At 44.7% G+C, this 13,457-nt stretch overlaps 1 protein-coding gene across 2 annotated transcripts in view; it reads right to left on the reverse strand.

Moving 5' to 3' along the window:
• FHOD3 (formin homology 2 domain containing 3) overlaps positions 1-13,457 on the reverse strand; it is a 398,084-nt gene that overhangs the window by 346,099 nt on the left and 38,528 nt on the right. For both annotated transcript variants that reach the window (XM_054381537.1, XM_054381535.1), the window contains exon 2: positions 5,220-5,326. In XM_054381537.1, coding sequence (XP_054237512.1) covers positions 5,220-5,326 — 107 coding nt within the window. The remainder of the gene's footprint in view (positions 1-5,219; positions 5,327-13,457) is intronic.

The raw sequence follows: 13,457 nt of genomic DNA on the forward strand, positions 1-13,457 counted from the left end.
GGAAACATTGAAAAGACATAGCCTGGGTACTTATTCAACAGTAGCCAAAACATTGCTATGTTATCAACTGCTGCTGCAAAACACAGCACTGCAGAATTAACTCCAGCTCGGCCAAACCCAATACAGCCACAAAAATGATTAAGGGAGTGGAATGTCTCCCTTATGAGGAAAGGCTGAGGGAGCTGGGGCTCTTTAGCTTGGAGGAGACCGAGAGGTGACCTCACAAATATTTATACAATATGTGAAGGGTGAGTGTCAGGAAGACAGAGCTAGGCTCTTCTCGGTAATGTCCAGCGACAGGACAAGGGGCAATGAGTGCAAGCTGGACCATAGGAGGTTCCACATGAACATAAGGAAAAACATTTTCACTGTGAGTGTGGCAAAACAGTGGAATGGCCTGCCCAGAGAAGTTGTGCAGTCTGCTTCTCTAGAGACATTCAAAACCAGCCTCGACACATTCCTGTGTGATCTAGCAGTAACAGAACCCTCACTTTGGACTTTCAGAGGGCAAACTTCAGGTTGTTCAGGCAACTTATTCGGAAAGTTCCCTGGGTAACAGCCCTTAAGAAGAAAGGGGTCCAGGATGGTTGGACCTACTTCAAACAGGAGCTCTTAAAAGCACAGGAACTGGCAGTTCCCACATGCCATAAGACGAGCCGGCGGGGAAGACGACCGGCCTGGATGAGCAAGCAGCTCCTGAAGGATTTAAGGGGAAAAAAAGAGGGTTTATCTAAAGGGGGGGAGGCAACTAGTGATATGTTTAAGGATGTTGTTAGATCATGTAGGAGAAAAATTAGAGAGGCAAAAGCACAGTTAGAAATTAAACTGGCCGCTTCTGTGAAGGACAACAAAAAGCATTTTTATAAATATATTAATGCTAAAAGGAGGAGCAAGAGGAACCTCCACTCTTTATTGGACGTGGAGGGTAACATTGTAACTAAGGATGAGGAGAAGGCTGATTCTAAATACCTTCTTTGCCTCCATTTTCAACAGTAAGGCAGGAGGACTTCAGGATAACTGGCCTCCTGAACTGGTCGATGGGGTCAAGGAGCAGTGTTGTACTCCTGAAATCCCTGTGGAATTAGTTCGAGACTTGTTGAGTCACTTGGATATTCACAAGTCCATGGGACCTGATGGGATTCATCCTAGGGTGCTGAAAGAGCTGGCAGATGAGCTGGCCAAGCCTCTCTCCATCATTTTCCGCCAGTCGTGGCTCACTGGAGAGGTCCCAGAAGACTGGAAACTGGCCAATGTGACACCCATCCACAAGAAGGGACGAACAGAAGAACCTGGGAACTACAGGCCTGTCAGCCTGACCTCAGTGCCAGGGAAAATCATGGAGCAGATTGTCTTGGGGGCAACCACTGCACACCTGAAGGATGGCCAAGGAATCAGGCCCAGCCAACATGGATTTAGGAAGGGCAGGTCCTGCCTCACCAACCTGATCTCCTTCTATGATCAGGTGACAGCCTGGTGGACGTGGGAAAGGCTGTGGATGTAGTCTACCTGGACTTCAGCAAGGCCTTTGACACTGTCCCCCACAGCAAACTCCTGGCCAAGCTGTCAGCCTGTGGCTTGGACAGCAGCACTGTGTGCTGGGTTAGGAACTGGCTGGAGGGCAGAGCCCAGAGAGTGGTGGTGAATGGTGCCACATCCAGCTGGCAGCCAGTCACTAGTGGTGTCCCCCAGGGATCAGTGCTGGGCCCCATCCTGTTCAATATCTTTATTGATGATCTGGATGAGGGGATTGAGTCCATCATCAGTAAATTTGCAGATGACACCAAGCTGGGAGCAGATGTTGATCTGTTAGAAGGTAGAAGGGCTCTGCAGAGGGACCTTGACAGGCTGGACAGATGGGCAGAGTCCAACAGGATGGCATTCAACAAATCCAAGTGCTGGGTGCTGCACTTTGGCCACAACAACCCCATGCAGAGCTACAGGCTGGGGTCAGAGTGGCTGGAGAGCAGCCAGGTGGAAAGGGACCTGGGGGTACTGGTTGACAGTGGCTGAACATGAGCCAGCAGTGTGCCCAGGTGGCCAAGAGAGCCAATGGCATCCTGGCCTGCATCAGGCATAGTGTGGCCAGCAGGAGCAGGGAGGTCATTGTACCCCTGTACCCTGGCCATTGGAATGGGCTGCCCAGGGAGGTGGTGGTGTCACCATCCCTGGAGGTGTTCAAGAGGGGATGGGACGTGGCACTTGGTGCCATGGTTTAGATAGTCATAAGGTTTAGGGTGACAGGTTGGACTCGATGATCTTTGAGGTCTCTTCCAACCTTCTTGATTCTCTTGATTCTCTTGATCTACTCTGAGGTAATCCTGCTCTGGAAAGGGGGTTGGACTATATTGGAGGTCCCTTCCAACCTCTAACTTTCTGTGATGCTGTGAAAGCTGAGTCTGAAGGAGGGCTGTAGTGGGAAGACAACAGCTACAATGACAGCATCTAACACAGCCTGTCCTGGTGTTGCACCGAAAGCAGGCAGCTGAAATGCGAAACCGTAGCACTTTCTATTAATCCAGTTACCAGAAGGGGTACTTCAGAGAGGAGGACAAGGACCAGCAAAGGTGAAGGCTGCATACATGACAACAGACAGAAAAGTTGATCTCTTTCGATTCAAAAACCCATTTCAAAAAATATTTACAATGGTAATTTGTAGCTCAAGCTTTTGTGATACACTTTAGTACACTCAGTTTCTCACCTTCCTATTCATCCTTGCAGAGGAACAAAGGACCTCCCAGCAGACTTAATATTACCTGGCAGGACAAGCTAGTGGAAGAAAAATTTCTCAATGACAACTGGCTGTGTAATTCATAGAATAGATAATTCAGAGAATGGTTTGGGTTAGAAGTGACCTTAAAATCATCTAGTTCCAACCCCTGCCATGACCAGGGACACCTTTCCACTAGACCAAGCGGCTCAAGGCCTCATTTAGTCTGGCCTTGAACACCTCCAGGGAAGAAGGAACTAAGGGGAAGTCTGTCCACCCATGCAAGCATGCAAAAACCAAACCTGGCTTTTGAGCTTAAAACAACACATTAGGCAAATGATTCCAAGCAGCACAGTTAGTTCCATGGTTCCATTTTACTTTTTCTAGGATAGTCATGAAAGAAAAAAAATCACGTTTCAAGAACAATTCATATAATTGATTTTATATGTTCAAAGGAAGCAGAAACTGAAACAAGAGGGAAGGTAGCTTGCCATTTCAAGTGCAAACTCTGGCAGAAAAAGTACCAAAGGGTCTCTGCCTTGTCAAATTGCTTGGTGATGCCATTGTGAAGTATCAAAAGCAATGACATTAAAATTACTAAAATTATTATGAAGACATCAATGGAAGGGACAACAACAGCAAAGAAAAAGAAAAGACTTAACACATAGTAACACCAGGAAAACATTTAAAAAGAAAGGTTTTCCTGTGTTTTACTTCTTTTCAAATAACTGAAGTTACCTAGAAATAACAACTTTCTGCTCTTTGCAGCAATTTTTCTTATCACTGCACAAAACTGAAGACTGGAGCAATGTCTATCCCCAACATTCCTACTGCACAGCAAGGGAAGCTCAGTTTGGCTGTACAGGGTGTTCTCTCTGTAGAAGAACTCTCTTCTCATTTCATTTCTAACAAAAAAGTTTATCTTCCAGTAGTTACATGAATATGCCCAAATCTGGTGTATATGAAGAAGATTTACACAAATGCAGACACATGAATGCCTAGAACATTTAAAAACACTTCTCCACATAAAATAATTGTCAAACATACTTTAAATTTGTGCCAAGTATTCACCAAACAAAGGCAAGATGTGGGTCCAGAGAGAGCCACAAAGATAAGAGGGCTGGAGCGCCTGTCCTACACACTGGACTAACTGGGGCTGTTCAGCCTGGAGAAGAAAAGGCTCTGGGGAGACCTAATAGCTGCATTTCAATATCTGAAGGGGACTCACAGGAAGGGTGGAGAAGGACTGTTTAGAAGAGCTGTTAGCAACAGGACGAGAGGCAATGGTTTTAAACTGGAGCAGGGTAGATTTAGGTTGGACATAATGAGGAAATTCTTTACAATGAAGAGTGATGAAATACTGGAACAGGTTGCCCAGGAATGTGGTTGAAGCCCCATCCCTGGTGTCATTCAAGATCAGATTTGATGTGGCCCTGGGCAGACTGATGTAGTTGAAGTCCCTGCTGGCTGCAGGGGGGATGGACAAGATGACCTTTGAGGGTCCCTTTAAAACCACTGCAATCCGTGAACCTTTGTAAAAGCCAAAGGGCTGCATCTCTTCATGTTAACAAGCCCTGACCCACTTAGAATGCAGTTCATTTTCTTCTGGCACAGCTACATTAATCACTTGCATGAAGTTCATGACATAACACACCCATAAATTGAACTACAACTATCTGGTCTGATATAGTAACCAGTAAGGCAAAAAATATAAAATGGACCATCTAGAGGTATCTTAAACAATTCAATCACGTAAAAGGCCCAGGAAAAAAAAATATTCTAAAAGATAAACTTCATACATGTATTCACACAGGCATCCACTGATTTTCGCTGTCAGTTTTCATCAGTTGGTTAATGAAAAGCTATGTCATAGCAATCCAGGTGTGAGAGCAACAGTCTCTTAAAAAAAAAACCAACCACCAAAAAAACCACTACAAACAAACAAACCAACCCAAACCAAACACCACCAACAAAAAAACAGCAAATCCACAAACAACACCAACAACCCCAACACCCACAATACACACCACAACAGACATCCAAGACTGGCTAAATCAATTTCACATGTACAAAGAGAAATCAATACAGACCTTTCCTCTGACAATACAGAACTTAAATTTCAAGGCACAAAGAAATTGAGTTTGTAACTCCAGGAGCATGACTCCAATATAATCTACACTGATTATTATTGTAGAATAAAAATCTGAGTTCTTAAAATCAGCCACCCTCATATATCAAGTTCCAAAGAAGTACAATTTATTAGTCTAGTTAAGTTATTCATCTTGACAGATTCCCATCTTCTTTTAGAGAAATGGTAACAGTGAATGTAAACAGAAAAGTCAGACAATTTTTAACCCCAGGCAGAGGGAGATGTGCATACAGAAGAAAGATTTTTACCTTTTCTGTTCCAATTCTGATCTGAATTTACGAAGCCAACAACACACACTCCCTAAACCTCAATGCTTCTGGACAAATGTGATTTTTTATCTAAACTTAGAAAACCCTTACTTACCCAGCATCCTCCTGGAAGCCTTCCAATTCATCTCTTTGTTCTGCTAGCGTAGATTCTAGATCCAGATAGGTACCATTGTGAGACAATTGCAGGGTGCAGTCATCAAGCTGTAGAACAAAATTCGGATCATTAGATTACAGTAGTCATTCTCTCTAACATGCCTCTAAAATTGCCTTTCCATTTTCCAGGTCCCCAGACAAGATATTCCTAAAACAAACCATATGTTGGGAGTGGATAAGAAAACAGGGTTTGTCTGGCAATTCATGCAATTCCAAATCCATATTCACTTTACCTTGCTTGCTCACAACAGTATCAACAGAACTAACAAACAGAGACATTTCAACATAGAGAATAAGATCAGAGGGGTTTAGCACAGTGCCTTTAGAATCCTACAAGGAAAGAGAGGTTAATGCAGCTGTATATATAGGATATGGCTTGATAGCTGCATCCAAAGAGTGGCTTTCAGTGGTTCCATGTCCCAGGGAGGCCAGGGAGAAGTAAAGTCCCTCAGGGATCAGTCTTGGGACCAGTCTTGTTAAACATCTTTGTTGGCGACATGGACAGGGGCATTGAGTGCACACCCAGCAAATTTGCTGATGACACCACGCTGTGTGGTGCAGCAGACAGGCTGGAGGGAAGGGATCCATCCAGAGGGACCTTGACAAGCTGCAGAGCTGGGCCCACGGCAACATCATGAGGTTCAACAAGACCAAGTGCAAGGTCCTGGGTCTGGGTTGGGGCAATCCCAGGCACTGAGATAGGCTGGGCAGGGACTGGCTTGAGAGCAGCCTTGAAGAAAAGGACTTGGGGGTGCTGGTGGATGATAAGCTCAACATTTGCCACCAGAGTGCACTTGCAGCCCAGAGACCAAAGCAGAGCCTGGGCTGCATCAAGAGAAGCATAGCCAGCAGGTTGAGGGAGGTGATTCTCTGCTACTACTCCACACTGGTGAGACCCCACCTGGAGTACTGTGTCCAGTTCTGGAGCCTCTATTACAAGAAAGGTCTGGAGGTACTGAAGAGTGTCCAGAGAAGGGCCACAAGGATGAGCAGAGGGCTGGAGCTCCTCTGCTGTGAGGACAAACCTTAAGGACCAGTGCTGCAAAGAAAAAGAGAAAGGCTATAGTTATTGGAGACTCTCTCTTGAGGGGAACAGAGGGACCCATATGCCGTCCTGACCCATCCCATAGGGAGGTGTGCTGCCTACCTGGGGCTCGGGTGAGGGACATCACCCAAAGGTTACCTAAACTAATCCAACCCTCTGACTGTTACCCATTGCTGGTAATCCAGGCTGGAAGTGAAGAAATTGAAAAGAGCAGCACCAGGAAGATTAAAAAGGAATTTAAGGTCCTTGGGAAATCGATTGACAGGGCAGGAGCTCAAGTGGTGTTCTGCTCAGTTCCCTCAGCAGCAGTGCTGTACACTGAGAGGAACAGGAAAACCCACACCATCAACAGTTGGCTTAGGAGATGGTGCCAGCAGCGGAATTTTGGCTTCTTTGATCACGGGGCAACTCTTACTGCACCTGACCTGCTGGACCAAGATGGGTTGAATTTATCTAGAAAGGGTAAGAGGGTGCTGGCACTGGGGTTGGCAGGACTCATTGGGAGGGCTTTAAACTAGGTCTGAAGGGGGTGGGTGTGGAAACCAGTCTCCCTGGAGAGGAGGGAGGACCACATAAACTGGTGAAATCAGCAGCCCAGCTGAAGTGCATGTACACCAATGCACGCAGTATGGGCAACAAACAAGATGAACTGGAACTCTTGGTTCACCAGGAGAACTATGATGTAGTTGCCATCACAGAAACATGGTGGGACGATTCTCACAATTGGAGTACTGCACTGGGGGGTTATAAGCTCTTTAGGAGAGACAGGCAAGGGAGAAGAGGAGGAGGGGTGGCCCTGTATAGTAGGGAATCTTTTGATGCCTCAGAACTCGAGGTTGCAGATGAAAGGGTTGAATGCTTGTGGGTTAAAATCAGAGGGAGGCCACACAAAACTGACATCCTGGTTGGAGTCTGTTATAGACCACCCAACCAGGATGAGGAGGCCGATGAGATATTCTATAAGCAGCTGGAAGCTGTCTCAAGATCATCAGACCTTGTCCTTGTGGGGGACTTTAACTTACCAGACATCTGCTGGGAACTTAATTCAGCAGAGAGGAGACAGTCCAGAAGGTTCCTAGAGTGCATGGATGACAACTTCCTGATGCAGCTCTTAGGTGAACCTACCAGGGGTAAGGCTCTGCTTGATCTGCTGTTCTCAAATAGAGAAGGGCTGGTGGGAGATGTGATGGTTGGAGGCTGTCTAGGGTGCAGTGACCATGAGATAGTGGAGTTTTCAATATGCAGGGAAATAGGGAGGAGCAGTAACAGAACCCTCACTTTGGACTTTCGGAGGGCAAACTTCAGGTTGTTCAGGCAACTTATTCAGAAAGTTCCCTGGGTAACAGCCCTTAAGAAGAAAGGGGTCCAGGATGGTTGGACCTACTTCAAACAGGAGCTCCTAAAGGCACAGGAACTGGCAGTTCCCACATGCCGTAAGACGAGCCGGCGGGGAAGACGACCGGCCTGGATGAGCAAGCAGCTCCTGAAGGATTTAAGGGAAAAAAAAGAGGGTTTATCCCCTTTGGAAAGGGGGGGAGGCAACTAGTGATATGTTTAAGGATGTTGCTAGATCATGTAGAAGAAAAATTAGAGAGGCAAAAGCACAGTTAGAAATTAAACTGGCTGCTTCTGTGAAGGACAACAAAAAGCATTTTTATAAATATATTAAAGCTAAAAAGAGGGGCAAGAGGAGCCTCCACTCTTTATTGGACGTGGAGGGTAACATTGTAACTAAGGATGAGGAGAAGGCTGATTCTAAATACCTTCTTTGCCTCCATTTTCAACAGTAAGGCAGGAGGACTTCAGGATAACTGGCCTCCTGAGCTGGTCGATGGGGTCAAGGAGCAGTGTTGTACTCCTGAAATCCATGTGGAATTAGTTTGAGACTTGTTGAGTCACTTGGATATTCACAAGTCCATGGGACCTGATGGGATTCATCCTAGGGTGCTGAAAGAGCTGGCAGATGAGCTGGCCAAGCCTCTCTCCATCATTTTCCACCAGTCCTGGCTCACTGGAGAGGTCCCAGAAGACTGGAAACTGGCCAATGTGACACCCATCCACAAGAAAGGACAGACAGAAGAACCTGGGAACTACAGGCCTGTCAGCCTGACCTCAGTGCCAGGGAAAATCATGGAGCAGATTGTCTTGGGGGCAATCACTGCGCACCTGAAGGATGGCCAAGGAATCAGGCCCAGCCAACATGGATTTAGGAAGGGCAGGTCCTGCCTCACCAACCTGATCTCCTTCTATGCTCAGGTGACAGCCTGGTGGACGTGGGAAAGGCTGTGGATGTAGTCTACCTGGACTTCAGCAAGGCCTTTGACACTGTCCCCCACAGCAAACTCCTGGCCAAGCTGTCAGCCTGTGGCTTGGACAGCAGCACTGTGTGCTGGGTTAGGAACTGGCTGGAGGGCCGAGCCCAGAGAGTGGTGGTGAATGGTGCCACATCCAGCTGGCAGCCTGTCACTAGTGGTGTCCCCCAGGGATCAGTGCTGGGCCCCATCCTGTTCAATATCTTTATTGATGATCTGGATGAGGGGATTGAGTCCATCATCAGTAAATTTGCAGATGACACCAAGCTGGGAGCAGATGTTGATCTGTTAGAAGGTAGAAGGGGTCTGCAGAGGGACCTTGACAGGCTGGACAGATGGGCAGATTCCAACAGGATGGCATTCAACAAATCCAAGTGCCGGGTGCTCCACTTTGGCCACAACAACCCCATGCAGAGCTACAGGCTGGGGTCAGAGTGGCTGGAGAGCAGCCAGGTGGAAAGGGACCTGGGGGTACTGGTTGACAGGCGCCTGAACATGAGCCAGCAGTGTGCCCAGGTGGCCAAGAGAGCCAATGGCATCCTGGCCTGCATCAGGCATAGTGTGGCCAGCAGGAGCAGGGAGGTCATTGTACCCCTGTACACAGCACTGGTTAGGCCACACCTTGAGTACTGTGTCCAGTTCTGGGCCCCTCAGTTTAGGAAAGATGTTGAATTGCTGGAGCATGTCCAGAGAAGGGCAATGAGGCTGGTGAGAGGCCTTGAGCACAAGCCCTATGAGGAGAGGCTGAGGGAGCTGGGACTGTTTAGCCTGGAGAAGAGGAGGCTCAGGGGTGACCTCATTGCTCTCTGCAACTACCTGAAGGGAGGTTGTAGCCAGGAGGGGGTTGGTCTCTTCTCCCAGGCAACCAGCACCAGAACAAGAGGACACAGTCTCAAGCTGCACCAGGTTAGGTTTAGGCTGGAGGTGAGGAGAAAGTTCTTCACAGAGAGAGTGGTTGGCCATTGGAATGGGCTGCCCAGGGAGGTGGTGGAGTCACCATCCCTGGAGGTGTTCAAGAGGGGACTGGACGTGGCACTTGGTGCCATGGTTTAGATAGTCATGAGGTGTAGGGTGACAGGTTGGACTCGATGATCTTTGAGGTCTCTTCCAGCCTTCTTGATTCTATGATTCTAACTGTGACCATGCTGGTGTAAATATATATATACCTGCTGCAGAAGCCACTTTGGGAAGAGAATTTACCACCACACTTCATGACACGCTTCTGCCATGGGAGGTAGCCAGTCACTCTTTGAACGGGGAAGTGTCTGAAATAGCAATGACTCAAGGAAAGGAAACTATAACCCTTTAGCACACCTATGGATTTTTTTCTCTACTCTTTTTAATATTAGGGAAGAAACATGATAAGACTCCATCTCTGATGAATTCTCTCTTAACTACCCATCAAAGTTATGGTTCCCAGTAGCCATTCAGGAAAGCAGCCACACTCACCTGGCAGGCAGTACCAAAACTTACTCACCCAGTTTCCTATTACAAAGTTAACTATGCAATAAAAGAATACAAATAGTCTTTGATTTTTCTGGATTAATTGCGTTGGAAATCTAGCAAAAGAGCTCCTTTATAATTAGCAAGTGTTAAAGTACAACTTTTGGATTAGTCCACCCCACTATGCTTTGCACTGTTTGCAATCTGTAGAAAAAGTTCATCCTCTGCACTTCAAACCTGTTTCATCTTTCCCCCACCCCCCTCCTGGGGAATGAACTAAGTTATCAAATAAGGTAGCAACGTTTGACTCTGATTCCTAAATATTAAAGCAAGCAAAGAACCTCCAAGGGCAGCCCTCTGATATTAAGAATAACAACAGTATTACTACTCAATATCTTACTGGTTACAAAGGATTTTATCAGCCTGTGCTAATTTAAGATATACCCTTTGAGAGAAGAAAGACTAAATACTGCTCCAGGGAACTTTTTCCCAATAGCTCAGTAAATCTAAGGAAATGCTAATACATTCAAAGAAATGCTAAGAGGCAAACTACTACTTAGGTAAGTGTTCTGCTGTCACTGTGGAGATCAAGAGATTTTCCCACAATTTCCATTTATACTACAGACTTAGGGAAAAGGAACTATGCTTTACCAATATGACTTTAGTATGTAAAAAGCACAACGAGAACAGGAAGTACTTCATGTACAAAGAATAATAATACATTCTACATTTTTTCATATTATCTCCATTGTTTCAGCTAAACATAATATTCATTCAAGCTTTAAAGCACTTTTACACTGTATCCATTAATAAGAGTTTGGGTAACGGGAGACACAGCAGGAACTTTTATTTCCATTACTTAACACTGAATCTTGCCAAAAAGATTTTTTTTGACTTCTCTTGAATGTGTACACAAAAACCTGTAGGGGCCAAAACAATACTTTTAAAAGGAGCTTAAATACTAAGTCTATGAACTTTTAAATCCTCTTTATGTAGGATCACTTTGCTGCTTTGCCGCCAAGCTTCACTTGCACACATATTTTACAGGCAGCATACAAAAAAGAAAAGCCTTCTTATGAACTGGTTTTAATTAGTAAATTGCCTGTCTTTTTCAACACAAAGGATAGCTGATGTTCACTCATTAGTGGTTATTAGTAACAATTCAAGATGCTAGTCTCTCCCCTCCTCTCAATGTTAATCCCATGTTTATCTGCTATACATCACCCTGTCCCTGAAGACCCTCACACATGGCCACATCTAGTTGGTTCATGGCATGCTGGTCTCCTTGATCATATGGTAGGTATATTAAAAGCCTCATTAACAACAATCTTAGAATAATCAAAAGGCAGAACCTATAAAGACAGTCTTTTAAAGAACATATAACAGAGCTGCTTTCCATAGTCATGAACAAGAGTGCTGTTCAACATTTCAGAAATTAATTATATTTATTTCACTTTTTTTCACAATTCTGTGGTATTCCTTAACAGTCCCAAAACTGAGATTTGCATTTTGTTATTATTAAAATGCATAACTCATTTATACTATTGCCACAAGCTCAGGTTCTTTTTTCCTTTTTTCCATAAGCTTAAAAAGCCATTTATCCTAACATCTCTTTTGCCAATCCCTTTAAATTGTTTGTATTTTTTTAATCACTTGTTCACGTATTGCCCAAAAGAGCCAAAAAGTTGATACAATTCATTTAAATGGAACTCATCCTGTAGGCTTTACAGCATTTTCCTATACTTTCTCCTAGATGCATGAAAAGAGGTATCATGGCATCATGATCAGCAAGACACACCATCCGATGGGACAAACGCAATGCTACTTCTCCAAGTAAAACAGAGGCTACTCAACATTCATTCTGCAAGATTTCAAGTTTGTTTGATTTTATTTATTCTGGGGTTTTTTTATTATTTTAGCTTAAGCATCAAATGGTATCATAAGCCTCTGTAAAACTATTAAAAAACTCTATGTGTGCATTTCAATTACATCCTCATCTTCTCAACAGTTTTTTGAGAAAACATCCAGAACATACTTTTGAATCCTTATGGGTATTTCCAAATTCTTTTGTCTCTGTAGAGAGTGGGTCTACCTAGAAGTAGTCTTTATCACAAGAGCAAAGGCACATGCAAGTCATCAAGTGTTTGAGCCAGAATCACCAGCTGCAGATAGCCAGGGCTCTCAGCATGCAGCCTCCTTATGGGTTTACATGAAGGAAGCAAGACTGCATGCAACTCTTCCTCGCTAAAAACTTAACCAATGTGCTAATTATCATCTTCAGTTTCATATTGAAACCTCATTCAAATATGATGATCTGTACTTGGTCATGAAGTATCAAGAGGAAGTAGATGCTTAGGTGATGATTCACTGATCTATAGCTCTGTAGTTTGGACAAAAGGAGAACTTGGAGATGGCTTCTTAAGCAGCACTGACCTCACTAGCAGTTCATTGATTTTCCATAACTGACCAGAAACATGGAAACAGTGAGAGAAGCAGATGCTTCTGTAACAGTGTGGATGCAAGGAGAGCTACTCATATTTGTGTAATAAAGGTTCCAAAACAGGAATCAAGAGCTGTTTTCCCTTTCTTGGATCACAGCTGGTATCCATGCCATGGTTACTGACCTACATGGTCCAACCCTTACGGTACCTATGCTGCAACCGTAATTGTCATTAATCAAAAATTAAACCAGCACTGTGCAGACACACAGACCTAAACATAACCATTTCAACAGTTTCAGACATGTATACGTGTATAGGTGTACAGATGCATATAGATTATGCATATTTTAGATATTTTTCCCTGCAGTTTAAAAGTAACAACTGCCTGAACTTAGAGTCAGATCCCAGTAAGAGCTCTTGGAAGGGAAGCAACAGCTTTGTCTGAGAAGCCAGAGCCAAACAAGTGTGGATAAACACCAGAACTTCAGGACAGCATCATCTACTATATGTAATCACAACATACTTTTCTCTCCTGCAGATTCCCATTTCATTCACTTCCCAAAATAAGACAGATCTCACTCACATAGGTAGGTAGGTGTTCTTGGAAAAGTCACACTGTGCTTTCAATAAGGCAAGGCATGATGAATTAATAAGTGTGTGATCACATCACTAATGACCAAATTGTAATGTTTGTGTCCAAGGGAGGAAAAAATAAATTTTGAACAATCAAAGTTACGTTCACAATTTTTATCTTGTGTAGAATGAATCACAGGATCATAGCATGTTAGAGGCTTGAAGGGACCTTTGAAGATCATCAAGTCCAGCAACCCTGCCAGAGCAGGACCACAGGTCCAGCACAGGTCACACAGAAACACATCCAGATGGGTCTTGAAAGTCTCCAGAGAAGGAGACTCCACAACCCTCCTGGGTAGCCTGTT

The sequence above is a fragment of the Indicator indicator genome, chromosome 6 (assembly GCF_027791375.1).
Source record: "Indicator indicator isolate 239-I01 chromosome 6, UM_Iind_1.1, whole genome shotgun sequence".
Taxonomy (NCBI): Eukaryota; Metazoa; Chordata; class Aves; order Piciformes; family Indicatoridae; genus Indicator; species Indicator indicator.